Source organism: Oncorhynchus gorbuscha, linkage group LG08 (genome assembly GCF_021184085.1).
Source record: "Oncorhynchus gorbuscha isolate QuinsamMale2020 ecotype Even-year linkage group LG08, OgorEven_v1.0, whole genome shotgun sequence".
NCBI classification, from domain to species: domain Eukaryota; kingdom Metazoa; phylum Chordata; class Actinopteri; order Salmoniformes; family Salmonidae; genus Oncorhynchus; species Oncorhynchus gorbuscha.
The window spans coordinates 77,796,412-77,822,736 of NC_060180.1; the positions used below are offsets into that span (position 1 = coordinate 77,796,412).

Below are 26,325 nucleotides of genomic sequence, written 5' to 3' on the forward strand. Positions count from 1 at the left end.
AGCTACCTGCCCCCTCCAGTCCTCTGGGACTACCTGCCCCCCAGCCCTCTGGGACCTAGGCCTACCTGCCCCCTCCAGCCCTCTGGGACCCTAACCCTGCTCCAGCCCTCTGGGACCTAACCCCCCTCCAGCCCTCTGGGACCTAGGCCAGCTACCTGCCCCCTCCAGCCCTCTGGGACCTAGGCCAGCTACCTGCCCCCTCCAGCCCTCTGGGACCTAGGCCAGCTACCTGCCCCCTCCAGCCCTCTGGGACCTAACCCTGCTACCTGCCCCCTAAAGCCCTCTGGGACCTAGGCCAGCTGCCTGCCCCCTCCAGCCCTCTGGGACCTAGGCCAGCTACCTGCCCCCTCCAGCCCTCTGGGACCTAGGCCAGCTGGGACCTGCCCCCTCCAGCCCTCTGGGACCTAGGCCAGCCCTCTGGGACCTGGGACCTAGGCCCCCTTCAGCCCTCTGGGACCCAGGCCCCTCAGCCCTCTGGGACCTGCCCCCTCCAGCCCTCTGGAACCTAGGCCAGCTACCTGCCCCCTCCAGTCCTCTGGGACCTAACCCTGCTACCTGCCCCCTCCAGTCCTCTGGGACCTAGGCCAGCTACCTGCCCCCTCCATCCCTCTGGGACCGAGGCCAGCCACCTGCCCCCTCCAGTCCTCTGGGACCTAGGCCAGCTACCTGCCCCCTCCAGCCCTCTGGGACCTAGGCCAGCTACCTGCCCCCTCCAGCCCTCTGGGACCTAGGCCAGCTACCTGCCCCCTCCAGCCCTCTGGGACCTAGGCTAGCTACCTGCCCCCTCCAGCCCTCTGGAACCTAGGCCAGCTACCTGCCCCCTCCAGTCCTCTGGGACCTAACCCTGCTACCTGCCCCCTCCATCCCTCTGGGACCGAGGCCAGCCACCTGCCCCCTCCAGTCCTCTGGGACCTAACCCTGCTACCTGCCCCCTCCAGCCCTCTGGTCCAGCAGCACTCCGTATTATTCAGAGCTCCATGAAATGACGTAGATTCTACAGACCCCCAACTCGACTTTTACATTGGCACAAATAATACTTTTTTCTCTATAGTCCAATATGTAATACATATGCAATGATTTGCATTGGGGGAATTTATTTGACCTTGGAACATGTTTTAAAACCCACATTTAATGGAAAGTAGTTATCATTGTTAATGTTTAGACAATTATTTTTCATACATTATGAATAAATACAGGTTAATTACACGTTTCTACTATTACGCGAGGGACTTTTATTTGAAAATCAGAAATTCCGTGATCTGGAAGTACTTTTTTAGTGTTGATGACGAGACGCTGAGCGAGAACGGACCCATAGAGAAGGATAGAGACTCTAGTGGCCTAAAAGTCTCTTTCATGTTGTCACAGACTCTATAACGTCACAGGTATAAAGATAAGACCTCTATCTATCTCTATGCACGTACAATTCCGGAAGTTCAGTTTCCGGAAGTACATTTTGCGTCCCTTTTATAACCAACAAAGAAAACGCCAAAAATGGTGTTCTTGTGCTAACTAGCATTTAAAAAAACATAAATAAATACAACGCTAATTTCATTTAGTCTTTATAACAATCCGAAGCGTTAAGTTGCTTAGAGGTGCAACATGGGTATGTATTAGATAAAAGTCGTATATTTTGTTTTGTATCTTAGCCATTATGCTTCTATAATGTCTAGTTAGTTTGATCTTGTTTCGACCCTCCATTGCTGTTGTATCTAGATGTATCTTAGCCCACATCAAATGGTCCTCTTCACATGTTTAATACGGTCCCTTCCCGACCATACAGGGAGAAGTAGCGGAACAATAGGAAAATAACACAATGCACACACACAGTGAATAATGACAACTTGTCTATCTATATACACTAGTAACCGGTTTTATATTAACAGTGGCAGACAACTGTATTTTTAAGTGACACCGTGTTTGTTTGTGGCTTTGATCTTCCGGTTACGCGAAGGTGTTGTTCTGAGAGGCATGTAGCTAATTAGCAGTCCACTCTGTCTTCAGTAAACATGGTTTTGTTTGAACTATTTCTCGCTGATATGAAAGATGAAGGTCCTTTATGCGTCCGACATCGTAACGTGTGTTGTTCATGGACCCAAAGGTGCTAATTTATGCCGTTTCCCAGATGTTCTGCTGCAGAAAATCCAAAATTGGCAAGCCATTTATAAATTCTCTTAATAATTCTCCTCTCCCCTTTTCTTTCAAATCACATTTTATTGGTTGAATACACATTTATCAAAAATGATTGTGGGTGTAGCGAAATGCTTGTGTTCCTGGCTCCAACAGTGCAGTAATATCTAACAATGCACACGCCTAAAATAATGGAATAAAAACAATATTTGGATTAGCTCTGTCTGTGATGGAATGTATGTGGCTAGACTAATATATCTGAAGAATACATGGATAAAATAGTGCATATGTTATAGTGTGTATAGATAAATCTACATCACTATCTTTATATCTCAACCATTGAATGATGAACTAAAATACCGTATATACATATATGGTAGCGGGGTGAACAGACTCTGGGGGCGCTGAGGTCCTGTGCTCCCGGTGATTTCGGACTCCCCACCCTCTGGAGGCAGTCGTGGGTGAATAGGGAGTACAGGAGGGGACTAAGGACGCATCCTTGTGGGGCCACTGTGTTGAGGATCAGTGTAGTGTAGGTGGTGTTGCCTACCTTCACCACCTGGAGACGGCCTGTCAGGACTCAGGGCCCCAAGCTTAGTGATGAGCTTGGAGGGAACAATGGTGTTCAACGCTGAGCTGGAGTCAATGAACGGCATTCTTGCGTAGGTATTCCTTTTGTCCAGGTGGGACAGGCCAGTGTGGAGTGGGGTTGAGATTGCATCATCTGTGGCTCTGTTGGGGCGGTATGCAAATTGGAGTGGGTCCGGGATGTTGATGTGAGCCATGACCAGCCTTTCAAAACACTTTAGAGTTACCGACGTGAGAGTGCTAAGAGGCGGTAGTCATTTAGGCAGGTTACCTTAGTGTTCTTGGGCATGGGGACTATGGGGGTCTGCTTGAAAAATGTAGGTATTACAGACTCTGTCAGGGAGCGGTTGAAAATATCAGTGAAGACACTTGCCAGTTGGTCTGCGCATGCTCTGAATACACATCCTGGTAATCCGTCTGGCCCTGTGAATGTTGACCTGTTTGAAGGTCTTTCTCACATCGGCTACGGAGAGTGTGATTACAGTTGTTCGGAACATGGTGCTCTCGTGCATGCTTCAGTGTTGCTTGCCTCGACGCGAGCATGGAAGACATTTAGCTTGTCTGGTAGGCTCGCGCATTTGGGTTTCCCTTTTGTAGTCCGCAATAGTTTCCAAGCCCTGCCGTAATAGGGTTCCACCTTGTTCCTATATTGTCATTTTGCCTGTTTGTTGGCCCTGAGAAGGTCGTAGCGGGACTTGTTCGTGTCCTCAGCCATAGCGCCAGGGTACACTACAATAGCAGGAGTCATAGCATCATGATCTGATTTTCAGAAAGGGGGGTGAGGCCTTTCGCTTATTTAGACAATTAACTATGCCTCACTGGTGACTCAACTTCCCCTCCCTCTCTCCCTCCTCTCCTCATCCCTCTCTCCCTCCTCCTCCCTCTCCTCCTCCCTCCCCTCTCTCCTCCCCTCTCTCCTCCCCTCTCTCCTCCCCTCTCTCCTCCTCCCTCCCCTCTCTCCTCCTCCCTCCCCTCTCTCCTCCTCCCTCCCCTCCCTCCCCCTCCTCCTCCTCCCTCCCCTCCTCCTCCTCCCTCCCCTCCTCCTCCTCCCTCCCTCCTCCTCCTCCCTCCCCTCCTCCTCCCTCCCTCCCCTCCTCCTCCTCCTCCCTCCCCTCCTCCTCCCTCCTCCTCCCCTCCTCCTCCCTCCTCACCCTCCCTCCTCCTCCTCCTCTCCTCCTCCTCCCTCTCCTCCTCCTCCCCTCCTCCTCCTCTCTCCTCCTCCTCCTCCTCTCTCTCTCCTCCTCCCCTCTCTCCTCCTCCTCCCTCTCTCTCCTCCTCCTCCCTCTCTCTCCTCCTCCTCCCTCTCTCTCCTCCTCCCTCTCTCTTCTCCTCCCCCTCTCCTCCTCCTCCCTCTCTCTCTCCTCCTCCCTCCCCCCCCTCCTCCTCCCTCTCTCCTCTCCTCCTCCTCCTCCCTCTCTCCTCCTAGCAGAATCCCCCTTTCCTCTGCCGTCCCTGGGCCTGCTGGTCCCTCCTCTCCGGATGATGTCAGCAGTTATGTGGCAGGTGGTGCGCCAGGGCAACACAAAGCATTATGGGAAGTTGGAGGAGTTTGTGTCCATGGTAACGGAGGTGGTTCCAGAACTCCTGTCCAACAGACAGAGGTGGCTGCTCATCCTGGCTCTCAGAGGACGGGTAAGAGATTCCCAATCAATCTCAAGGATTTTTCTGCTGTTGAAATCCTTAAGGGTCCAAACAGTGTAAAAAGAAAATATATATATTTATATTCAATGCATTCAGAAAGTTTTCAGACCCCTTGACTTTTTCTACATTTTGTGACGTTACATCCTTATTCTAAAATTGATCAAATGTAAAATGTCTGCAAATGTATAATTAAAAATACAGATACCTTATTTACATCAGTATTCAGACCCTTGAAGTTGAGCTCAGGTGCATCCTGTTTCCATTGATCATCCTTGATGTTTCTACAACTTGGAGTCCACCTATGGTAAATTCAATTGATTTGGCATGATTTGGAAAGAGACACACCTGTCTATATAAGGTCCCACAGTTTACAGTGCAATTCAGAGCCAAAACCAAGCCATGAGGTTGAAGGAATTGCCCGTTGAGCTCCGAGACAGGATTGTGTCAAGGCACAGATCTGGGGAATGGTACCAAAACTATTCTACAGCGTTGAAGGTCCCCAAGAACATATTGGCCCCATCATGATCATCAAAATGCCATGCTATTGTTTGAGGAGAGCTCCTAGCAACAAAACACCTTTTCCACCGAGATAGGTTTGATGCATTCTCCTCTGAAGGTGAAATGTCTACTTACATTCTGAAATCTTGCTCTGATATATCATCTAAAGGGTCCCAGAGATAACATGAAGTGTCATTTTGTTAGAAGAAAAAATATTTTATATCCTAAAAAGGTCCAAATAGCACGATCGATTTTTGTATTTCCTCTCGTTCAATTTGCAAAGAGAGGAATCTGTGAAAATCTAACCCTAAACGTTGTTTCAACCAGTCAAATCACGTTCGTATTTATTCTTCAGAGATCCTAGAATGTAACCAGACTTCACTATATCATTAGGGGTGTAGTATATCCTATAGGACACCATATCAGAGATCCTAGAATGTAACCAGACTTCACTATAGTAAACCCTATAGGACACCATATTTGGTCAGAGAGCGACACCATGGCCCGCTGATCACTTGAACGACTGTCTTGTCAGAGAAACACCAATCGGGGTCAAACTAAGCTAGCTAGATAGCCAATGAGCTGGGCTTTACGGGAGTATCGGAAACCATGTATATGTCGCCAAATGTAGCTACTAACCTTGTACGACAGCATGCTTTTTCATTTTGGACAGAAATTATAAAGATATTCAGAGTTATGAAAAATGGTTGTTTTGTAATTGTTGAACTTCTAATATGGCTACTAATACTTGGAAAGCTAAATCAAAGTCCAAGTATACAGATTTGACGATATTCTTGCCGAAAAATGTCATATGAATGCGAATGTCTCCTTCACGATTTGCCCAAATGTACACAAAGTCTTCTGGTTCACTCATACTTCAAGTCATCCATCTGAAATGTTGCGCACACACTGCTGCCATCTTGTGGACACCAACGGAATTACAACCAGAGTGATGGCTAGAACCTTCCTCTTGCATTTCAAAGATGCCGGTAGAAAAAGACCGTTTGGGTTTTTTCCCCTGTATTTTCTTCTCCCAGATCTATTGTTATATTCTCCTACATTCAATTGACATTTCAAACTTAAAAGTGTTTCCTTTCAAGTGGTACCAAGAATGTGCATATCCTTGCTTCAGGGCCTGAGCAACAGGCAGTTAAGCTTTAATTAATTTAAGCTCGACTTTGTGATCCTTAGTGGTAATTTCTACAACAACAGTAAATGTCTGTTTCGGTGTTCATATGACCGACCCCATGTCGGACCAAACCGCAAATGCTAATGGGGAGTTGTCAGAGAAAAAGTGATCTTTCATCTCGACTTTTGTTGTGAGTGTCAGGAGGAGGGGCTTGGCGTCTGTGTGGGAAGGTGCACACAGCACAGGGGAGGGGCTTGACGTCTGTGTGGGAAGGTGCACACAGCACAGGGGGAGGGGCTTGACGTCTGTGTGGGAAGGTGCACACAGCACAGGAGGAGGGGCTTGGTGTCTATGACTGCAGATGGTTGCATGCAGGTGGTAACCGGCTGGGTCTCTGGTGGTAACCGGCTGGGTCTCTGGTGGTAACCGGCTGGGTCTCTGGTGGTAACCGGCTGGGTCTCTGGTGGTAACCGGCTGGGTCTCTGGTGGTAACCGGCTGGGTCTCTGGTGGTAACCGGCTGGGTCTCTGGTGGTAACCGGCTGGGTCTCTGGTGGTAACCGGCTGGGTCTCTGGTGGTAACCGGCTGGGTCTCTGGTGGTAACCGGCTGGGTCTCTGGTGGTAACCGGCTGGGTCTCTGGTGGTAACCGGCTGGGTCTCTTCTCAGGTGACTCTGGAACTGATCCGATCTGGACATCCTGATGACCTCAAGGCTGTTCAAACACACCTGGATAGAATCACAGCATCTGGTCTCAAACAGGTGAGTGTTTCATCAACTGAGAAGATATTCTGACTAGCCCTTTCTCTTGAACAGTAAGGGGCAGTTGAAACCAGTCCTGGACTAAAAAGCACTTTCAAAGATCATTCTCTATTTGTTTGCTTTTTAGTCCAGGACTAGGCTGTCTCCAGGAAACAAACACTGTCCAGCTTGTGATGTTTGTCTGGATCCTTTTATGTGTTGCAGTCAAACGATGCAGCGATTGAATTTGCTGAATCCAACTTCCTGAAGCTGATCCAGAGCCTCGTGGAAGACCCAGATAGGAGGGAACACTTCTTCAAGGTAAGATAGAGCCTCGTGGAAGACCCAGATAGGAGGGAACACTTCTTCAAGGTGAGATAGAGCCTAGTGGAAGACACAGATAGGAGGGAACACTTCTTCAAGGTGAGATAGAGCCTAGTGGAAGACCCAGATAGGAGGGAACACTTCTTCAAGGTAAGATAGAGCCTAGTGGAAGACCCAGATAGGAGGGAACACTTCTTCAATAATATAATAATAATAATAATAATATAATAATATATAATAATAATATATGCCATTTAGCAGACGCTTTTATCCAAAGCGACGTCTCAAGGTGAGAGAGCCTAGTGGAAGACCCAGATAGGAGGGAACACTTCTTCAATAATATAATAATAATAATAATATAATAATATATAATAATAATATATGCCATTTAGCAGACGCTTTCATCCAAAGCGACGTCTCAAGGTGAGATAGAGCCCAGTGGAAGACACAGATAGGAGGGAACACTTCTTCAAGGTGAGATAGAGCCCAGTGGAAGACCCAGATAGGAGGGAACACTTCTTCAATAATATAATAATAATATAATAATATATAATAATAATATATGCCATTTAGCAGACGCTTTTATCCAAAGCGACGTCTCAAGGTGAGATAGAGCCTAGTGGAAGACCCAGATACCCAGAACACTTCTTCAAGGTAAGATAGAGCCTAGTTGAAGACCCAGATAGGAGGGAACACTTCTTCAAGGTAAGATAGAGCCTAGTGGAAGACCCAGAACACTTCTTCAAGGTAAGATAGAGCCCAGTGGAAGACCCAGATAGGAGGGAACTAGAATGTGGCTCTTCTATAATAATATAATATAATATATGCCATTTAGCAGACGCTTTTTTCCAAAGCTTCTTCAAGGTAAGATAGAGCCTAGTGGAAGACCCAGATAGGAGGGAGCACAGGGCTCCTAACCTCCATGATGGACTCCATGTTGGTGTTTTAATCTCAAGACAGGATGCCGTTTTAAAGTATTGGAACAGTGATCAGACTCCCTTCACTATAGTTGTTGGGTTTCCCCTCTGGGATCTTTCAAGTTTCATCTCTAACTAAGTCCCTAACTTTGACTCTCTGTCAGGTGGTGTTCCCTGTGGAGTATGGTCCTAACTTTGACTCATCGCTGCAAACCCTGGTGTGCCACTTCCTGTCTAGGCTGGAGGAGCTGCTGCCGGTCCCAGACTTCAAACAGGTACACCGTTGGACAGCACTGCTACAATGTCCGAATACCCGTACTTGTGTTGTAAATGGCAGGCGTTTTAGGATGTCAATTCTCTCATACCTATCAAACTTTCTAAAATGGAGTATGATTTAAATGTCGAGACGTCATCCATTCACTACGGAGGAACAGTCTTCAACGTTCTGCTTGGTCATTTTCTGTTATAATCTCTACCCGGCACAGCCAGAAGAGGACTCCACCCCAGGTTTCTTCCGATAATGCTGGTCATTTATGGAAGTGCTGTACCAAAATGAACCAATGGCAGGAATCGACGCATTAGATTACGAGTTCTCGGGGGGGGGAGCCTAGTATAATGATATTCACAGGAGGCGGGGCCTAGAATGTGGCTCTTCTATAATAATATAATATAATATATGCCATTTAGCGGGACCTAGCTTTTTCTCAAGGCGGGAGCGATGTGGCTCTTCTACGGGAGTCATGTGTGCATACATTCTCAGGAGGCGGGACCTAGGGTGGTCCTCAGGAGGCGGGATAGAATGTGGCTCCCACGGGACCTAGAATGTGGCTCTTCTCAGGAGCGGGACCATGCTCTTCTCAGGAGGCGGGACCTAGAATTGAGCTTCTCAGAAGGACCTAGAATGTGGCTCTTCTCAGGAGGCGGGACCTAGAATGTGGCTCTTCTCAGGAGGCGGGACCTAGAATGTGGCTCTTCTCAGGAGGCGGGACCTAGAATGTGGCTCTTCTCAGGAGGCGGGACCTAGAATGTTATTTGTTGCTTACTGCATTTATTTCTACTGAACAGTCTGTTCTAAATAGTATGTAGTATGATTAGTACGTAGTAGGCCAGACAGATTTGGGACACGGCCGGTGACACCAGGTCCATCGTTGCCCGTCTTACACTCGTCCGGTGTCAGATGAGTCGAGATGAAAGGATTATAGAGGGTTGGGACAAAACGTGGTTATTTAGAATAAACTGGGTGGTTCGAGCCCTGAATGCTGATTGGCTGACAGCCGTGGTATATCAGACCGTATACAACGTATTTTTACATTGGTAACCAGTTTATAAATAGCAATAAGGCACCTCGGGGGTTTGTAGTATATGGCCAATATACCACGGCTAAGGGGTGTGTCCAGACACTCAGCTTTGCGTCGCGCATAAGAACAGTCCTTAGCCGTGGTATATTGGCCATATACCACGCCCCCTCGGGCCTTACTGCTTACATGACAATTCACTGGTGTAGGTAGAATAACAACTGTAAAACTAGTAGAGCTGTATTTCATCATAATATTAGTTTCATTTACAAGCATTTCGCTAAATCCGCAATAACATCTGCTAAACGTGTGTGTGTGTGTGTGACCAATACAATGTGATTTTTATCTTCTTTCTTCAGACTGCGTTGTTGATCAGTGCTGCCCCCTCTGTTCTGGAGGACTACATGCGCTGTGTCTCTCACGGAGAGGACCTGAAGTCTCTGCTACAGAACCAACACTGCCCCGGGAAGCTGCCCAAGAGCGGTAAGCCTCTGTCTGCGTTTCCCATGGCAACCTATTCCCTTTATAATGCTCTACTGTAGTGCGCTATATAGGGTCGTTGCAGTGCGCTATATAGGGAATAGGTGCCATTTGGGATGCATATCTGTCTGACTGCAGATGACGTTCTATAGCATTATATTTCACTCACTAAATGACTTAAATGTAATGTAAATGTAGACGACTCACCTGTAGACGACTCACCTGTAGACGACTCACCTGTAGACGACTCACCTGTAGACGACTCACCTGTAGACGACTCACCTGTAGACGACTCACCTGTAGACGACTCACCTGTAGACGACTCACCTGTAGACGACTCACCTGTAGACGACTCACCTGTAGACGACTCACCTGTAGACGACTCACCTTTTCGATCTTCTTTCCATTGGTCCTGGTTGTCAATGTTCAGTTCCCTCGAGGACAGAGGACCGTCTCCTCGTCTCGTTATCCTTCCCTCCATCACTGAGACTGGCCAATGCCTCGCGCCACAGCGCCCGCCACAGCCCGCCCTTGGAGATCAGAGACGACCAGAGGGTTACGACTGACAGTTCGACTGACCAATGGGCAGAGTTAAAAACAAGTGCGGATAAAAATACTGGAACGGATTCAGTAGAAACCCAAGGATCTGAAGGAGAGGATCACCTGAAGGAGAGACCGAAGTCTGAGGAAGGACGAGAAGCGGTCGTCTCGGAGCACCAATACTCCCTGAGCAGCACGACAGCTGAACACGCCCCATCAGCCTCCTCCGGGGTGTCACCGGAGCAGCCGCGGCAGCGCGTGGCCCACAGGTGTCCCCAGTGCGGCCGTTGTTTCATTTACCGCTATGAGATGCTGGAGCACCAGAGACTCCACACGGGGGAGAACCCTTACAAGTGTTCCCAGTGTGGTAAGACCTTCAGAAGGTCCTCGGAGATGTCCACCCACCGCCGAACGCAGTGCTCCAACGCTGCCTATGTCTGTATCAAATGCGGAAGTAGTTTTGGGTCGGTCAGAGAGCGGGTCAGCCACCGGTGTTGTAGGCGCGCCAGCGGTTTGGGTCAGGCGGGCCAGTTTGAGTGTCCGCAGTGTGGGAAAGTCTTCAAGTGGCACAACTCATTAAAGAAACACCTGGTAACCCACTCCACTGACAAGGTCTTCAACTGCAGGTATATTATACTGATATCCTGTTGCTGTCCCAAACGGGACCCTATATAGTGCACTAGTTTTGAACTAGGGTGCCATTTGGGATACCGGTCTGTGATTCATGATTGTTGAGTACACAACATTAATGTTTTTCAATCACCTGCCCTATAAAGGTGAACAGTCAATAACTACATCCCAAATTACACCCTACTCAGGGCACCAGTTTTGACCAGAGCCCTATATCTATAAATGAATTCTAGGGAATAGACGGTCTGTGTGCTAACCTATGTATGGCCCAGGTACTGTGGGGAGGGACCATTCCCGGGCGTGGCGGAGCTGAGGGCCCACCAGAAGGCCCACGGTGCAGAAGACAAACCCTACAAGTGTAAACAGTGTGGAAAGGGCTTCAGCTCCCAGGTGTTGTATTGATTTGTTTTCTTTTCACCAGAGGTTAACACATTTCCAAGACAAGAAAAATCTGTGTATTGTTAACCTAAAAATGGTTAAGACAACTAATAATATATTTTAAATGTCTAATAAAAATGATTTTGTTTTAGGTCTGGCAAAATAACCACGAGCAACGTCACTCCCAAGAGAGGTCCAAGATCTGCCCCAGCTGTGGAAAGGCCTTCCGGTGTAAAGGAGACCTGAAGCTCCACATGCGGACTCACACCGGCGAGAGGCCGTACCAGTGTACCTACTGCACCAAGCGGTTCTCTGTCAACGGAAACCTGACGATACACATCAGGACTCACACAGGGGAGAAACCTTTCCTCTGCTCTGACTGCGGCAAGGCCTTCTGCTCCGCAGGAGAGCTGCAGATCCACAGGAGGACACACACTGGGGAGAGACCGTACAAATGCACCGTCTGCGAGAAAGGCTTCACCATGGCCAGTAAGGTCACGCTTCACATGCGTGTACACACAGGAGTACGACCCTACATCTGCCACGAGTGTGGTAAGGCGTTCTCTCGCGGTGCGGAGTTGAAGAAACATGTTCTGAACCACACTGGGGTGAGACCGTACCCCTGTCATCTCTGTTCCAAGACCTACACCTGTCTAAATCACCTGAAGAGACATTTAAAGACTCACTCTGCCTCCCAGTCGTTGGATGTGAGCAGTGGATCGACTGTAGTAGAATGACCACTTGCAGAGGAAATACGTATTGTGAATATAAAATGTTATTTTCTAATTACTGCTCGTAAGGAGCGATAGTTGGAAGTTGACTGTGCAATATACTTCATTATTAATAATTGGGACTAGGACTCTACACTTCCTCTAAAAAATAAAAATAGAAGCAATGTTTGTTTGCTGTTGAGTCTGGGAACAAAGGTCGTCTTCAGTTGAGGCTCATCTAAATTTCAGCTTGTTGACATTTCACATGTTTTCAATGTTATCAGCTATGTAAACTATCAAAGTCAGAACTATCATTTTGTGGTCATCTAGTTATGAGGGTGTGTGAATACATCTTCTGCACATTAAAAAAAACAACACTTGAAAATCATTTACCTTGATCAATTTAATTGTTTATTGAAATGAATCACTCACAGGAAAATAAAGTGATAACTAGTTCCACTGAACACATTATTGAACTGTGTTTCCTCCCATGTGGCCGTCGGGTCAGAGGGAGACGGGCCGTCGGGTCAGAGGGAGACGGGCCGTCGGGTCAGAGGGAGACGGGCCGTCGGGTCAGAGGGAGACGGGCCGTCGGGTCAGAGGGAGACGGGCCGTCGGGTCAGAGGGAGACGGGCCGTCGGGTCAGAGGGAGACGGGCCGTCGGGTCAGAGGGAGACGGGCCGTCGGGTCAGAGGGAGACGGGCCGTCGGGTCAGAGGGAGACGGGCCGTCGGGTCAGAGGGAGACGGGCCGTCGGGTCAGAGGGAGACGGGCCGTCGGGTCAGAGACGGGTGTAGGTGCTAGCCTCTGTAGTCTGTGAAGAGGGCACACGGTCATCTAAAATGAAGAGGATTCAGTGAGACTAGGCAACACACCAAATCAGTCCTTATTAACCAGAGGGTTATAATAGACAGTGGTATCTGTGTCGTTACCAGGCTTGGCAGCAGGGCTCTTGTGTTGGCCCTTGATGTGGGCGGTCATCTCCTTCCTGTTTGGGGTGGCGTGGCCACACTGGACACAGCTGTAGCGCCCCCTGGTGTGTTTCCATAGAATACGGCCGTTGAAGGACTGACCTGGAATGAAGAGGGGTAAACTGTACATTAACCATGGTCCAATCCCAAACGGACTCCTAGACCCTAGTGGAGAGCTGAGTGAATAAACATGGTAGTAGCTCCCTGATAGGCTAGGTAGAAGTTTCACCATATTGCTTGTACCAATCAAATCCTCTCAGGTCTCCATAAGGCGTTTCAAATTGACGCGAGGCGAAAGCAGGTTTAAACACCACAAAGAAAAGCACAAGGTTTTTGACAAGGGGGGGAAAGTGGAAGCTGGTGAACATGAATCAACATAGAAGGCAGCCAGACACAGCAAAGCCACAAGCCCTCAGCCATGTACTACGAAAAGCCCTGTACTACTGAAAGCCCTTAGCCCTGTACTACTGAAAGCCCTCAGCCCTGTACTACTGAAAGCCCTGTACTACTGAAAGCCCTCAGCCCTGTACTACAAAAAGCCCTGTACTACTGAAAGCCCTCAGCCCTGTACTACTGAAAGCCCTCAGCCCTGTACTACTGAAAGCCCTGTACTACTGAAAGCCCTCAGCCCTGTACTACTGAAAGCCCTCAGCCCTGTACTACTGAAAGCCCTCAGCCCTGTACTACTGAAAGCCCTCAGCCCTGTACTACTGTACTACTGAAAGCCCTCAGCCCTGTACTACTGAAAGCCCTCAGCCCTGTACTACTGAACGCCACAATGACCCTACAGCTCTTCACACCACAGACCTCTACTGAAGGAAGAAGTCTGAGCTTGGGAACAGTCGGCACCAGATGAAGGAAACTGCTTGGAACGAGGTGTGTGATGATACAGAACGCTCATCTGCATGTTCTGGAGGAAAAGGTTTTGTCTTAAGGAACCCAAACATCTGAAAGGTAATAAATCTGTCGGTTTAAGCTACAGAGATCAGTGGGTGCTAGACGTCGGGCCGTCTGCGGTGGAAGGTGGCAGAGCGGAGTAGTGTTTGTCAGACCAGGTCTTCTCTCACACATCTGAAAGGTTTGGCCTACAAAAAAAAACCAAAGTGTCACGGGACTCGTCTGAGGGTAACCCAGACCAATTAAATGGAAGTAGTTTTGTGCCAAACAAAAACATCTTTCCTCTTTACAGGGTATTCAGACACCGTGGCTTTTTCCACGTTACAGACTTCTTCTAAAAACAGATTAAATTGTTTTTTTCTCCTCTCAATCTACACACAATACCCCATAATGACAAAGCAAAAATAGGGTTATAGAATTTTGCAGAAGTATTAAAAATAAAAAAGGTATTCAGACCCTTTACTCAGTACTTTGTTGAAGCACCTTTGGCAGCGATTACATCCTTGGGTTTGACGCTACAAGGTTGGCACACCTGTATTTGGGGAGTTTCTCCCATTCTTCTCTGCTGATCCTCTTCAGCTCTGTCAGGTTGGATGGGGAGCGTCGCTGCACAGTTATTTTCAGGTCTCTCCACAGATGTTCGATCAGGTTCAAGTCCGTTTTTTTGGTTGCCATTTCTGAATGTGTTATTCTATAGGCTATATAGTTATATTTCGTCTTGGACTTTTAGAGGTTAATAACTCTGCTGGTGAATGCACACTGGGCTGTGAATCTGGCAGTCAGACAGGTTGAGCAATCAGCCACATGATGGATCCATTAGGTGATTGGTTAGGCAGGAAAAGGGAAGCCAAGTTAGCAGGAAGGGGAGAGGGAGGAAGCCAATAACGCAGTTAGCATTGGAGGAAGAAGCAGGAGAATTCCATTGGATATGACCAGAGGGCAGTTTAGTGGTCTCTCTTGTGTGTGTTTAGTGGTCTCACTTGTGTGTGTTTAGTGGTCTCTCTCTCTCTCTAGTTGTGTGTGTTTAGTGGTCTCTCTCTCTCTCTAGTTGTGTGTGTGTTTAGTAGTCTCTCTCTAGTTGTGTGTGTGTTTAGTGGTCTCTCTCTCTCTCTCTAGTTGTGTGTGTGTGTTTAGTGGTCTCTCTCTCTCTAGTTGTGTGTGTTTAGTGGTCTCTCTCTCTCTCTCTAGTTGTGTGTGTTTAGTGGTCTCTCTCTCTCTCTAGTTGTGTGTGTTTAGTGGTCTCTCTCTCTCTCTCTAGTTGTGTGTGTTTAGTGGTCTCTCTCTCTCTCTCTAGTTGTGTGTGTTTAGTGGTCTCTCTCTCTCTCTCTCTAGTTGTGTGTGTTTAGTGGTCTCTCTCTCTCTCTAGTTGTGTGTGTTTAGTAGTCTCTCTCTCTCTCTAGTTGTGTGTGTTTAGTAGTCTCTCTCTCTCTCTCTCTAGTTGTGTGTGTTTAGTGGTCTCTCTCTCTCTAGTTGTGTGTGTGTTTAGTAGTCTCTCTCTCTCTCTCTCTAGTTGTGTGTGTTTAGTGGTCTCTCTCTCTCTAGTTGTGTGTGTGTTTAGTAGTCTCTCTCTCTCTCTCTAGTTGTGTGTGTTTAGTGGTCTCTCTCTCTCTAGTTGTGTGTGTTTAGTAGTCTCTCTCTCTCTCTCTAGTTGTGTGTGTTTAGTAGTCTCTCTCTCTAGTTGTGTGTGTTTAGTGGTCTCTCTCTCTCTCTAGTTGTGTGTGTTTAGTGGTCTCTCTCTCTCTCTAGTTGTGTGTGTTTAGTGGTCTCTCTCTCTCTCTAGTTGTGTGTTTAGTGGTCTCTCTCTCTAGTTGTGTGTGTTTAGTGGTCTCTCTCTCTAGTTGTGTGTTTAGTGGTCTCTCTCTCTCTCTCTAGTTGTGTGTGTTTAGTGGTCTCTCTCTCTCTAGTTGTGTGTGTTTAGTGGTCTCTCTCTCTCTAGTTGTGTGTGTTTAGTAGTCTCTCTCTCTCTCACTAGTTGTGTGTTTAGTAGTCTCTCTCTAGTTGTGTGTGTTTAGTAGTCTCTCTCTCTCTCTCTAGTTGTGTGTGTTTAGTGGTCTCTCTCTCTCTCTCTCTAGTTGTGTGTGTTTAGTGGTCTCTCTCTCTCTCTCTCTAGTTGTGTGTGTATTTAGTGGTCTCTCTCTCTCTAGTTGTGTGTGTGTTTAGTAGTCTCTCTCTCTCTCTCTAGTTGTGTGTGTTTAGTGGTCTCTCTCTCTCTAGTTGTGTGTTTAGTAGTCTCACTTGTGTGTGTTTAGTGGTCTCTCTCTCTCTCTAGTTGTGTGTGTTTAGTGGTCTCTCTCTCTCTCTAGTTGTGTGTTTAGTGGTCTCTCTCTCTAGTTGTGTGTGTTTAGTGGTCTCTCTCTCTAGTTGTGTGTGTTTAGTGGTCTCTCTCTCTAGTTGTGTGTTTAGTGGTCTCTCTCTCTCTCTAGTTGTGTGTGTTTAGTGGTCTCTCTCTCTCTAGTTGTGTGTGTTTAGTGGTCTCTCTCTCTCTAGTTGTGTGTGTTTAGTGGTCTCTCTCTCTAGTTGTGTGTTTAGTGGTCTCTCTCTCTCTCTCTAGTTGTGTGTGTTTAGTAGTCTCTCTCTCTCTCTCTAGTTGTGTGTTTAGTAGTCTCTCTCTCTAGTTGTGTGTGTTTAGTGGTCTCTCTCTCTCTCTAGTTGTGTGTGTTTAGTGGTCTCTCTCTCTAGTTGTGTGTTTAGTGGTCTCTCTCGCTCTCTCTAGTTGTGTGTGTTTAGTGGTCTCTCTCTCTCTAGTTGTGTGTGTTTAGTGGTCTCTCTCTCTCTAGTTGTGTGTGTTTAGTGGTCTCTCTCTCTAGTTGTGTGTTTAGTGGTCTCTCTCTCTCTCTCTAGTTGTGTGTGTTTAGTGGTCTCTCTCTCTCTAGTTGTGTGTGTTTAGTGGTCTCTCTCTCTCTAGTTGTGTGTGTTTAGTAGTCTCTCTCTCTCTCTCTAGTTGTGTGTTTAGTAGTCTCTCTCTCTAGTTGTGTGTGTTTAGTAGTCTCTCTCTCTCTCTCTAGTTGTGTGTGTTTAGTGGTCTCTCTCTCTCTCTCTCTCTAGTTGTGTGTGTTTAGTGGTCTCTCTCTCTCTCTCTCTCTCTAGTTGTGTGTGTTTAGTGGTCTCTCTCTCTCTCTCTCTAGTTGTGTGTGTATTTAGTGGTCTCTCTCTCTCTAGTTGTGTGTGTGTTTAGTAGTGTCTCTCTCTCTCTCTAGTTGTGTGTTTAGTGGTCTCTCTCTCTCTAGTTGTGTGTTTAGTAGTCTCACTTGTGTGTGTTTAGTGGTCTCTCTCTCTCTCTAGTTGTGTGTGTTTAGTGGTCTCTCTCTCTCTCTAGTTGTGTGTTTAGTGGTCTCTCTCTCTAGTTGTGTGTGTTTAGTGGTCTCTCTCTCTAGTTGTGTGTGTTTAGTGGTCTCTCTCTCTAGTTGTGTGTTTAGTGGTCTCTCTCTCTCTCTCTAGTTGTGTGTGTTTAGTGGTCTCTCTCTCTAGTTGTGTGTGTTTAGTGGTCTCTCTCTCTAGTTGTGTGTGTTTAGTGGTCTCTCTCTCTAGTTGTGTGTGTTTAGTGGTCTCTCTCTCTCTCTCTAGTTGTGTGTGTTTAGTGGTCTCTCTCTCTCTCTAGTTGTGTGTGTTTAGTGGTCTCTCTCTCTCTCTCTCTAGTTGTGTGTGTTTAGTAGTCTCTCTCTCTCTCTAGTTGTGTGTGTTTAGTAGTCTCTCTCTCTCTCTAGTTGTGTGTGTTTAGTGGTCTCTCTCTCTCTAGTTGTGTGTGTTTAGTGGTCTCTCTCTCTCTAGTTGTGTGTGTTTAGTGGTCTCTCTCTCTCTAGTTGTGTGTGTGTTTAGTGGTCTCTCTCTCTCTAGTTGTGTGTGTTTAGTGGTCTCTCTCTCTCTAGTTGTGTGTGTGTTTAGTGGTCTCTCTCTCTCTAGTTGTGTGTTTAGTGGTCTCTCTCTCTCTCTCTAGTTGTGTGTTTAGTGGTCTCTCTCTCTCTCTAGTTGTGTGTTTAGTAGTCTCACTTGTGTGTGTTTAGTGGTCTCTCTCTCTCTAGTTGTGTGTGTTTAGTGGTCTCTCTCTCTCTAGTTGTGTGTGTGTTTAGTGGTCTCTCTCTCTCTAGTTGTGTGTGTTTAGTGGTCTCTCTCTCTCTCTCTAGTTGTGTGTGTTTAGTGGTCTCTCTCTCTCTCTAGTTGTGTGTGTTTAGTGGTCTCTCTCTCTAGTTGTGTGTGTTTAGTGGTCTCTCTCTCTCTCTCTCTAGTTGTGTGTGTTTAGTGGTCTCTCTCTCTCTAGTTGTGTGTGTGTTTAGTGGTCTCTCTCTCTCTAGTTGTGTGTTTAGTGGTCTCTCTCTCTCTCTCTAGTTGTGTGTTTAGTGGTCTCTCTCTCTCTCTAGTTGTGTGTTTAGTAGTCTCACTTGTGTGTGTTTAGTGGTCTCTCTCTCTCTAGTTGTGTGTGTTTAGTGGTCTCTCTCTCTCTAGTTGTGTGTGTGTTTAGTGGTCTCTCTCTCTCTAGTTGTGTGTGTTTAGTGGTCTCTCTCTCTCTAGTTGTGTGTGTGTTTAGTGGTCTCTCTCTCTCTAGTTGTGTGTGTTTAGTGGTCTCTCTCTCTCTAGTTGTGTGTGTGTTTAGTGGTCTCTCTCTCTCTAGTTGTGTGTGTGTTTAGTGGTCTCTCTCTCTCTCTCTAGTTGTGTGTTTAGTGGTCTCTCTCTCTCTAGTTGTGTGTGTTTAGTAGTCTCTCTCTCTCTCTCTCTAGTTGTGTGTGTTTAGTGGTCTCTCTCTCTCTCTCTAGTTGTGTGTGTTTAGTGGTCTCTCTCTCTCTAGTTGTGTGTGTTTAGTAGTCTCTCTCTCTCTAGTTGTGTGTGTTTAGTAGTCTCTCTCTCTCTCTCTAGTTGTGTGTTTAGTAGTCTCACTTGTGTGTGTTTAGTGGTCTCTCTCTCTCTCTAGTTGTGTGTGTTTAGTGGTCTCTCTCTCTCTCTAGTTGTGTGTTTAGTGGTCTCTCTCTCTCTAGTTGTGTGTGTTTAGTGGTCTCTCTCTCTCTCTCTAGTTGTGTGTGTTTAGTGGTCTCTCTCTCTCTCTCTAGTTGTGTGTGTTTAGTGGTCTCTCTCTCTCTCTCTAGTTGTGTGTGTTTAGTGGTCTCTCTCTCTCTCTAGTTGTGTGTGTTTAGTAGTCTCTCTCTCTCTCTCTAGTTGTGTGTGTTTAGTGGTCTCTCTCTCTCTAGTTGTGTGTGTTTAGTGGTCTCTCTCTCTCTAGTTGTGTGTGTTTAGTGGTCTCTCTCTCTCTAGTTGTGTGTGTGTTTAGTGGTCTCTCTCTCTCTAGTTGTGTGTGTTTAGTGGTCTCTCTCTCTCTAGTTGTGTGTGTTTAGTGGTCTCTCTCTCTCTAGTTGTGTGTTTAGTGGTCTCTCTCTCTCTCTCTAGTTGTGTGTTTAGTGGTCTCTCTCTCTCTCTAGTTGTGTGTTTAGTAGTCTCACTTGTGTGTTTAGTGGTCTCTCTCTCTCTAGTTGTGTGTGTTTAGTGGTCTCTCTCTCTCTAGTTGTGTGTGTGTTTAGTGGTCTCTCTCTCTCTAGTTGTGTGTGTTTAGTGGTCTCTCTCTCTCTCTCTAGTTGTGTGTGTTTAGTGGTCTCTCTCTCTCTAGTTGTGTGTGTTTAGTGGTCTCTCTCTCTAGTTGTGTGTGTTTAGTGGTCTCTCTCTCTCTCTAGTTGTGTGTGTTTAGTGGTCTCTCTCTCTCTAGTTGTGTGTGTTTAGTGGTCTCTCTCTCTCTAGTTGTGTGTTTAGTGGTCTCTCTCTCTCTCTCTAGTTGTGTGTTTAGTGGTCTCTCTCTCTCTCTCTAGTTGTGTGTTTAGTAGTCTTTGTGTGTGTTTAGTGGTCTCTCTCTCTCTAGTTGTGTGTGTTTAGTGGTCTCTCTCTCTCTAGTTGTGTGTGTGTTTAGTGGTCTCTCTCTCTCTAGTTGTGTGTGTTTAGTGGTCTCTCTCTCTCTAGTTGTGTGTGTTTAGTGGTCTCTCTCTCTAGTTGTGTGTGTTTAGTGGTCTCTCTCTCTCTCTCTCTAGTTGTGTGTGTTTAGTGGTCTCTCTCTCTCTCTCTAGTTGTGTGTGTTTAGTGGTCTCTCTCTCTCTCTCTAGTTGTGTGTGTTTAGTGGTCTCTCTCTCTCTAGTTGTGTGTGTTTAGTGGTCTCTCTCTCTCTAGTTGTGTGTGTTTAGTGGTCTCTCTCTCTCTAGTTGTGTGTTTAGTGGTCTCTCTCTCTCTCTCTAGTTGTGTGTGTTTAGTGGTCTCTCTCTCTCTCTCTCTCTCTAGTTGTGTGTGTTTAGTGGTCTCTCTCTCTCTCTCTAGTTGTGTGTGTGTTTAGTGGTCTCTCTCTCTCTCTCTAGTTGTGTGTGTGTTTAGTGGTCTCTCTCTCTCTCTCTAGTTGTGTGTGTGTTTAGTGGTCTCTCTCTCTCTCTAGTTGTGTGTGTTTAGTGGTCTCTCTCTAGTTGTGTGTGTTTAGTGGTCTCTCTCTCTCTCTCTAGTTGTGTGTGTTTAGTGGTCTCTCTCTCTCTCTAGTTGTGTGTGTTTAGTGGTCTCTCTCTCTCTCTAGTTGTGTGTGTTTAGTGGTCTCTCTCTCTCTAGTTGTGTGTGTTTAGTAGTCTCTCTCTCTCTCTCTAGTTGTGTGTTTAGTGGTCTCTCTCTCTCTCTAGTTGTGTGTTTAGTAGTCTCACTTGTGTGTGTTTAGTGGTCTCTCTCTCTCTAGTTGTGTGTGTTTAGTGGTCTCTCTCTCTCTAGTTGTGTGTGTGTTTAGTGGTCTCTCTCTCTCTAGTTGTGTGTGTTTAGTGGTCTCTCTCTCTCTAGTTTGTGTGTGTTTAGTGGTCTCTCTCTCTCTAGTTGTGTGTTTAGTGGTCTCTCTCTCTCTCTCTAGTTGTGTGTTTAGTGGTCTCTCTCTCTCTAGTTGTGTGTGTTTAGTAGTCTCTCTCTCTCTCTCTCTAGTTGTGTGTGTTTAGTGGTCTCTCTCTCTCTCTCTAGTTGTGTGTGTTTAGTGGTCTCTCTCTCTCTAGTTGTGTGTGTTTAGTAGTCTCTCTCTCTCTAGTTGTGTGTGTTTAGTGGTCTCTCTCTCTCTCTAGTTGTGTGTTTAGTAGTCTCACTTGTGTGTGTTTAGTGGTCTCTCTCTCTCTCTAGTTGTGTGTGTTTAGTGGTCTCTCTCTCTCTCTAGTTGTGTGTTTAGTGGTCTCTCTCTCTCTAGTTGTGTGTGTTTAGTGGTCTCTCTCTCTCTCTCTAGTTGTGTGTGTTTAGTGGTCTCTCTCTCTCTCTCTAGTTGTGTGTGTTTAGTGGTCTCTCTCTCTCTCTAGTTGTGTGTGTTTAGTAGTCTCTCTCTCTCTAGTTGTGTGTGTTTAGTAGTCTCTCTCTCTCTCTCTAGTTGTGTGTTTAGTAGTCTCTCTCTCTAGTTGTGTGTGTTTAGTAGTCTCTCTCTCTAGTTGTGTGTGTTTAGTAGTCTCTCTCTCTAGTTGTGTGTGTTTAGTAGTCTCTCTCTCTCTCTCTAGTTGTGTGTGTTTAGTGGTCTCTCTCTCTCTCTAGTTGTGTGTGTTTAGTAGTCTCTCTCTCTCTAGTTGTGTGTTTAGTAGTCTCTCTCTCTAGTTGTGTGTGTTTAGTAGTCTCTCTCTCTAGTTGTGTGTGTTTAGTAGTCTCTCTCTCTAGTTGTGTGTGTTTAGTAGTCTCTCTCTCTCTCTCTAGTTGTGTGTGTTTAGTGGTCTCTCTCTCTCTCTCTCTAGTTGTGTGTGTTTAGTGGTCTCTCTCTCTCTCTCTCTAGTTGTGTGTGTTTAGTGGTCTCTCTCTCTCTCTCTAGTTGTGTGTGTTTAGTGGTCTCTCTCTCTCTCTAGTTGTGTGTGTTTAGTGGTCTCTCTCTCTCTCTCTAGTTGTGTGTGTGTTTAGTGGTCTCTCTCTCTCTAGTTGTGTGTGTTTAGTAGTCTCTCTCTCTCTCTCTCTAGTTGTGTGTTTAGTGGTCTCTCTCTCTCTCTAGTTGTGTGTTTAGTAGTCTCACTTGTGTGTGTTTAGTGGTCTCTCTCTCTCTAGTTGTGTGTGTTTAGTGGTCTCTCTCTCTCTAGTTGTGTGTGTGTTTAGTGGTCTCTCTCTCTCTAGTTGTGTGTGTTTAGTGGTCTCTCTCTCTCTAGTTGTGTGTGTGTTTAGTGGTCTCTCTCTCTCTAGTTGTGTGTTTAGTGGTCTCTCTCTCTCTCTCTAGTTGTGTGTTTAGTGGTCTCTCTCTCTCTAGTTGTGTGTGTTTAGTGGTCTCTCTCTCTCTCTCTAGTTGTGTGTGTTTAGTGGTCTCTCTCTCTCTCTAGTTGTGTGTTTAGTAGTCTCACTTGTGTGTGTTTAGTGGTCTCTCTCTCTCTCTAGTTGTGTGTGTTTAGTGGTCTCTCTCTCTCTCTAGTTGTGTGTTTAGTGGTCTCTCTCTCTCTAGTTGTGTGTGTTTAGTGGTCTCTCTCTCTCTAGTTGTGTGTGTTTAGTGGTCTCTCTCTCTCTCTCTAGTTGTGTGTGTTTAGTGGTCTCTCTCTCTCTCTCTAGTTGTGTGTGTTTAGTGGTCTCTCTCTCTCTCTAGTTGTGTGTGTTTAGTAGTCTCTCTCTCTCTAGTTGTGTGTGTTTAGTAGTCTCTCTCTCTCTCTCTAGTTGTGTGTTTAGTAGTCTCTCTCTCTAGTTGTGTGTGTTTAGTAGTCTCTCTCTCTAGTTGTGTGTGTTTAGTAGTCTCTCTCTCTAGTTGTGTGTGTTTAGTAGTCTCTCTCTCTCTCTCTAGTTGTGTGTGTTTAGTGGTCTCTCTCTCTCTCTCTCTAGTTGTGTGTGTTTAGTGGTCTCTCTCTCTCTCTCTCTCTCTAGTTGTGTGTGTTTAGTGGTCTCTCTCTCTCTAGTTGTGTGTGTGTTTAGTGGTCTCTCTCTCTCTAGTTGTGTGTGTGTTTAGTAGTCTCTCTCTCTCTCTAGTTGTGTGTGTTTAGTGGTCTCTCTCTCTCTAGTTGTGTGTTTAGTAGTCTCACTTGTGTGTGTTTAGTGGTCTCTCTCTCTCTCTAGTTGTGTGTGTTTAGTGGTCTCTCTCTCTCTAGTTGTGTGTTTAGTGGTCTCTCTCTCTAGTTGTGTGTGTTTAGTGGTCTCTCTCTCTAGTTGTGTGTGTTTAGTGGTCTCTCTCTCTCTAGTTGTGTGTGTTTAGTGGTCTCTCTCTCTCTAGTTGTGTGTGTTTAGTGGTCTCTCTCTCTCTCTCTAGTTGTGTGTGTTTAGTGGTCTCTCTCTCTCTCTCTAGTTGTGTGTGTTTAGTGGTCTCTCTCTCTCTAGTTGTGTGTGTTTAGTGGTCTCTCTCTCTCTAGTTGTGTGTGTTTAGTGGTCTCTCTCTCTCTCTCTAGTTGTGTGTGTTTAGTAGTCTCTCTCTCTCTCTAGTTGTGTGTGTTTTAGTAGTCTCTCTCTCTCTCTCTAGTTGTGTGTGTTTAGTAGTCTCTCTCTCTCTCTCTAGTTGTGTGTGTTTAGGTCTCTCTCTCTCTAGTTGTGTGTGTTTAGTGGTCTCTCTCTCTCTCTAGTTGTGTGTGTTTAGTGGTCTCTCTCTCTCTCTAGTTGTGTGTGTTTAGTGGTCTCTCTCTCTCTAGTTGTGTGTGTTTAGTAGTCTCTCTCTCTCTCTCTAGTTGTGTGTGTTTAGTGGTCTCTCTCTCTCTCTCTAGTTGTGTGTGTTTAGTGGTCTCTCTCTCTCTAGTTGTGTGTGTTTAGTGGTCTCTCTCTCTCTCTCTAGTTGTGTGTGTTTAGTAGTCTCTCTCTCTCTCTCTAGTTGTGTGTGTTTAGTAGTCTCTCTCTCTCTCTCTAGTTGTGTGTTTAGTGGTCTCTCTCTAGTTGTGTGTTTAGTGGTCTCTCTCTCTAGTTGTGTGTGTTTAGTGGTCTCTCTCTCTCTCTCTAGTTGTGTGTTTAGTGGTCTCTCTCTCTCTCTAGTTGTGTGTTTAGTAGTCTCACTTGTGTGTGTTTAGTGGTCTCTCTCTCTCTAGTTGTGTGTGTTTAGTGGTCTCTCTCTCTAGTTGTGTGTGTGTTTAGTGGTCTCTCTCTCTCTAGTTGTGTGTGTTTAGTGGTCTCTCTCTCTCTAGTTGTGTGTGTTTAGTGGTCTCTCTCTCTCTCTCTAGTTGTGTGTGTTTAGTGGTCTCTCTCTCTCTCTCTCTAGTTGTGTGTGTTTAGTGGTCTCTCTCTCTCTCTCTAGTTGTGTGTGTTTAGTGGTCTCTCTCTCTCTCTCTCTCTAGTTGTGTGTGTTTACAACTCTCTCTCTCTAGTTGTTGTGTTTAGTGGTCTCTCTCTCTCTCTAGTTGTGTGTGTTTAGTGGTCTCTCTCTCTCTCTCTCTAGTTGTGTGTGTGTTTAGTGGTCTCTCTCTCTCTCTAGTTGTGTGTGTTTAGTGGTCTCTCTCTCTCTCTAGTTGTGTGTGTGTTTAGTGGTCTCTCTCTCTCTCTCTAGTTGTGTGTGTGTTTAGTGGTCTCTCTCTCTCTCTCTCTAGTTGTGTGTGTGTTTAGTGGTCTCTCTCTCTCTCTAGTTGTGTGTGTTTAGTAGTCTCTCTCTCTCTCTAGTTGTGTGTGTTTAGTGGTCTCTCTCTCTCTCTCTCTAGTTGTGTGTGTTTAGTGGTCTCTCTCTCTCTCTCTCTAGTTGTGTGTGTTTAGTGTCTCTCTCTCTCTCTAGTTGTGTGTGTTTAGTGGTCTCTCTCTCTCTCTAGTTTTGTGTGTGTTTAGTGGTCTCTCTCTCTCTCTCTAGTTGTGTGTGTGTTTAGTGGTCTCTCTCTCTCCAGCCTCTAGTTGTGTGTGTGTTTAGTGGTCTCTCTCTCTCTCTAGTTGTGTGTGTTTAGTGGTCTCTCTCTAGTTGTGTGTGTTTAGTGGTCTCTCTCTCTCTAGTTGTGTGTGTTTAGTGGTCTCTCTCTCTCTAGTTGTGTGTGTTTAGTGGTCTCTCTCTCTCTCTAGTTGTGTGTGTTTAGTGGTCTCTCTCTCTCTCTCTAGTTGTGTGTGTTTAGTGGTCTCTCTCTCTCTAGTTGTGTGTGTTTAGTGGTCTCTCTCTCTCTAGTTGTGTGTGTGTTTAGTGGTCTCTCTCTAGTTGTGTGTTTAGTGGTCTCTCTCTCTCTCTCTAGTTGTGTGTGTTTAGTGGTCTCTCTCTAGTTGTGTGTGTTTAGTGGTCTCTCTCTCTCTAGTTGTGTGTGTGTTTAGTGGTCTCTCTCTCTCTAGTTGTGTGTGTGTTTAGTGGTCTCTCTCTCTCTAGTTGTGTGTGTGTTTAGTGGTCTCTCTCTCTCTAGTTGTGTGTGTTTAGTAGTCTCTCTCTCTCTCTCTAGTTGTGTGTGTTTAGTGGTCTCTCTCTCTCTAGTTGTGTGTGTTTAGTAGTCTCTCTCTCTCTAGTTGTGTGTGTTTAGTGGTCTCTCTCTCTCTAGTTGTGTGTTTAGTAGTCTCACTTGTGTGTGTTTAGTAGTCTCACTTGTGTGTGTTTAGTGGTCTCTCTCTCTAGTTGTGTGTGTTTAGTGGTCTCTCTCTCTCTCTAGTTGTGTGTTTAGTGGTCTCTCTCTCTAGTTGTGTGTGTTTAGTGGTCTCTCTCTCTCTAGTTGTATGTGTTTAGTGGTCTCTCTCTCTCTCTAGTTGTGTGTGTTTAGTAGTCTCTCTCTCTCTCTCTAGTGTGTGTGTTTAGTGGTCTCTCTCTCTCTCTCTCTAGTTGTGTGTGTTTAGTGGTCTCTCTCTCTAGTTGTGTGTGTTTAGTGGTCTCTCTCTCTCTCTCTCTCTAGTTGTGTGTGTTTAGTGGTCTCTCTCTCTCTAGTTGTGTGTGTTTAGTGGTCTCTCTCTCTCTCTCTCTAGTTGTGTGTGTTTAGTGGTCTCTCTCTCTCTCTCTAGTTGTGTGTGTTTAGTGGTCTCTCTCTCTCTCTCTAGTTGTGTGTGTTTAGTGGTCTCTCTCTCTCTCTCTAGTTGTGTGTGTTTAGTGGTCTCTCTCTCTCTCTAGTTGTGTGTGTTTAGTGGTCTCTCTCTCTCTCTAGTTGTGTGTGTTTAGTGGTCTCTCTCTCTCTCTCTAGTTGTGTGTGTTTAGTGGTCTCTCTCTCTCTAGTTGTGTGTGTTTAGTGGTCTCTCTCTCTCTCTCTAGTTGTGTGTGTTTAGTGGTCTCTCTCTCTCTCTCTAGTTGTGTGTGTTTAGTGGTGGTCTCTCTCTCTCTAGTTGTGTGTTTAGTGGTCTCTCTCTCTAGTTGTGTGTGTTTAGTGGTCTCTCTCTCTCTAGTTGTGTGTGTTTAGTGGTCTCTCTCTCTCTCTAGTTGTGTGTGTTTAGTGGTCTCTCTCTCTCTCTAGTTGTGTGTGTTTAGTGGTCTCTCTCTCTCTCGTTGTGTGTGTTTAGTGGTCTCTCTCTCTCTAGTTGTGTGTGTTTAGTGGTCTCTCTCTCTCTCTCTAGTTGTGTGTGTTTAGTGGTTTCTCCATGTCTCACCTGCGCTCCATCTCTAGTTAACCTGTGATTGGCTGGAGGAGGAGAGGTCCATCTGTGTCTTAGAGACCCCGGAGCGTCTGGCAGGACAGTGCAACACGATAAA

The 26,325-nt window shown here is 46.2% G+C and overlaps 2 protein-coding genes across 3 annotated transcripts in view; one reads left to right on the top strand and one right to left on the bottom strand.

Moving 5' to 3' along the window:
• Positions 1–1,458: 1,458 nt before the first annotated feature.
• On the top strand, positions 1,459–12,345 carry LOC124042203 (zinc finger protein ZFMSA12A-like). 2 transcript variants are annotated; one of them, XM_046360611.1, is made up of 9 exons: positions 1,459–1,603; positions 4,142–4,347; positions 6,650–6,742; positions 6,947–7,042; positions 8,127–8,237; positions 9,617–9,740; positions 10,168–10,903; positions 11,180–11,297; positions 11,438–12,345. In XM_046360611.1, the coding sequence occupies exons 1-9, from the start codon at positions 1,600–1,602 to the stop codon at positions 12,020–12,022; spliced, it is 2,073 nt and encodes a 690-aa protein (XP_046216567.1). In that variant the 5' UTR covers positions 1,459–1,599; the 3' UTR covers positions 12,023–12,345. The 2 variants fall into 2 exon arrangements, with proteins under 2 accessions (XP_046216567.1, XP_046216568.1); XM_046360612.1 differs by having other exon boundaries at positions 4,145–4,347; positions 11,438–12,344.
• A 38-nt stretch (positions 12,346–12,383) lies between these two features.
• The window catches only part of LOC124042204 (zinc finger protein 414-like), a 28,792-nt gene continuing 14,850 nt past the window's right edge, over positions 12,384–26,325 (bottom strand). Inside the window, 2 exon segments of the mRNA XM_046360613.1 lie at positions 12,384–12,831; positions 12,927–13,067. Coding sequence (XP_046216569.1) covers positions 12,776–12,831; positions 12,927–13,067 — 197 coding nt within the window. The 3' untranslated portion in view covers positions 12,384–12,775.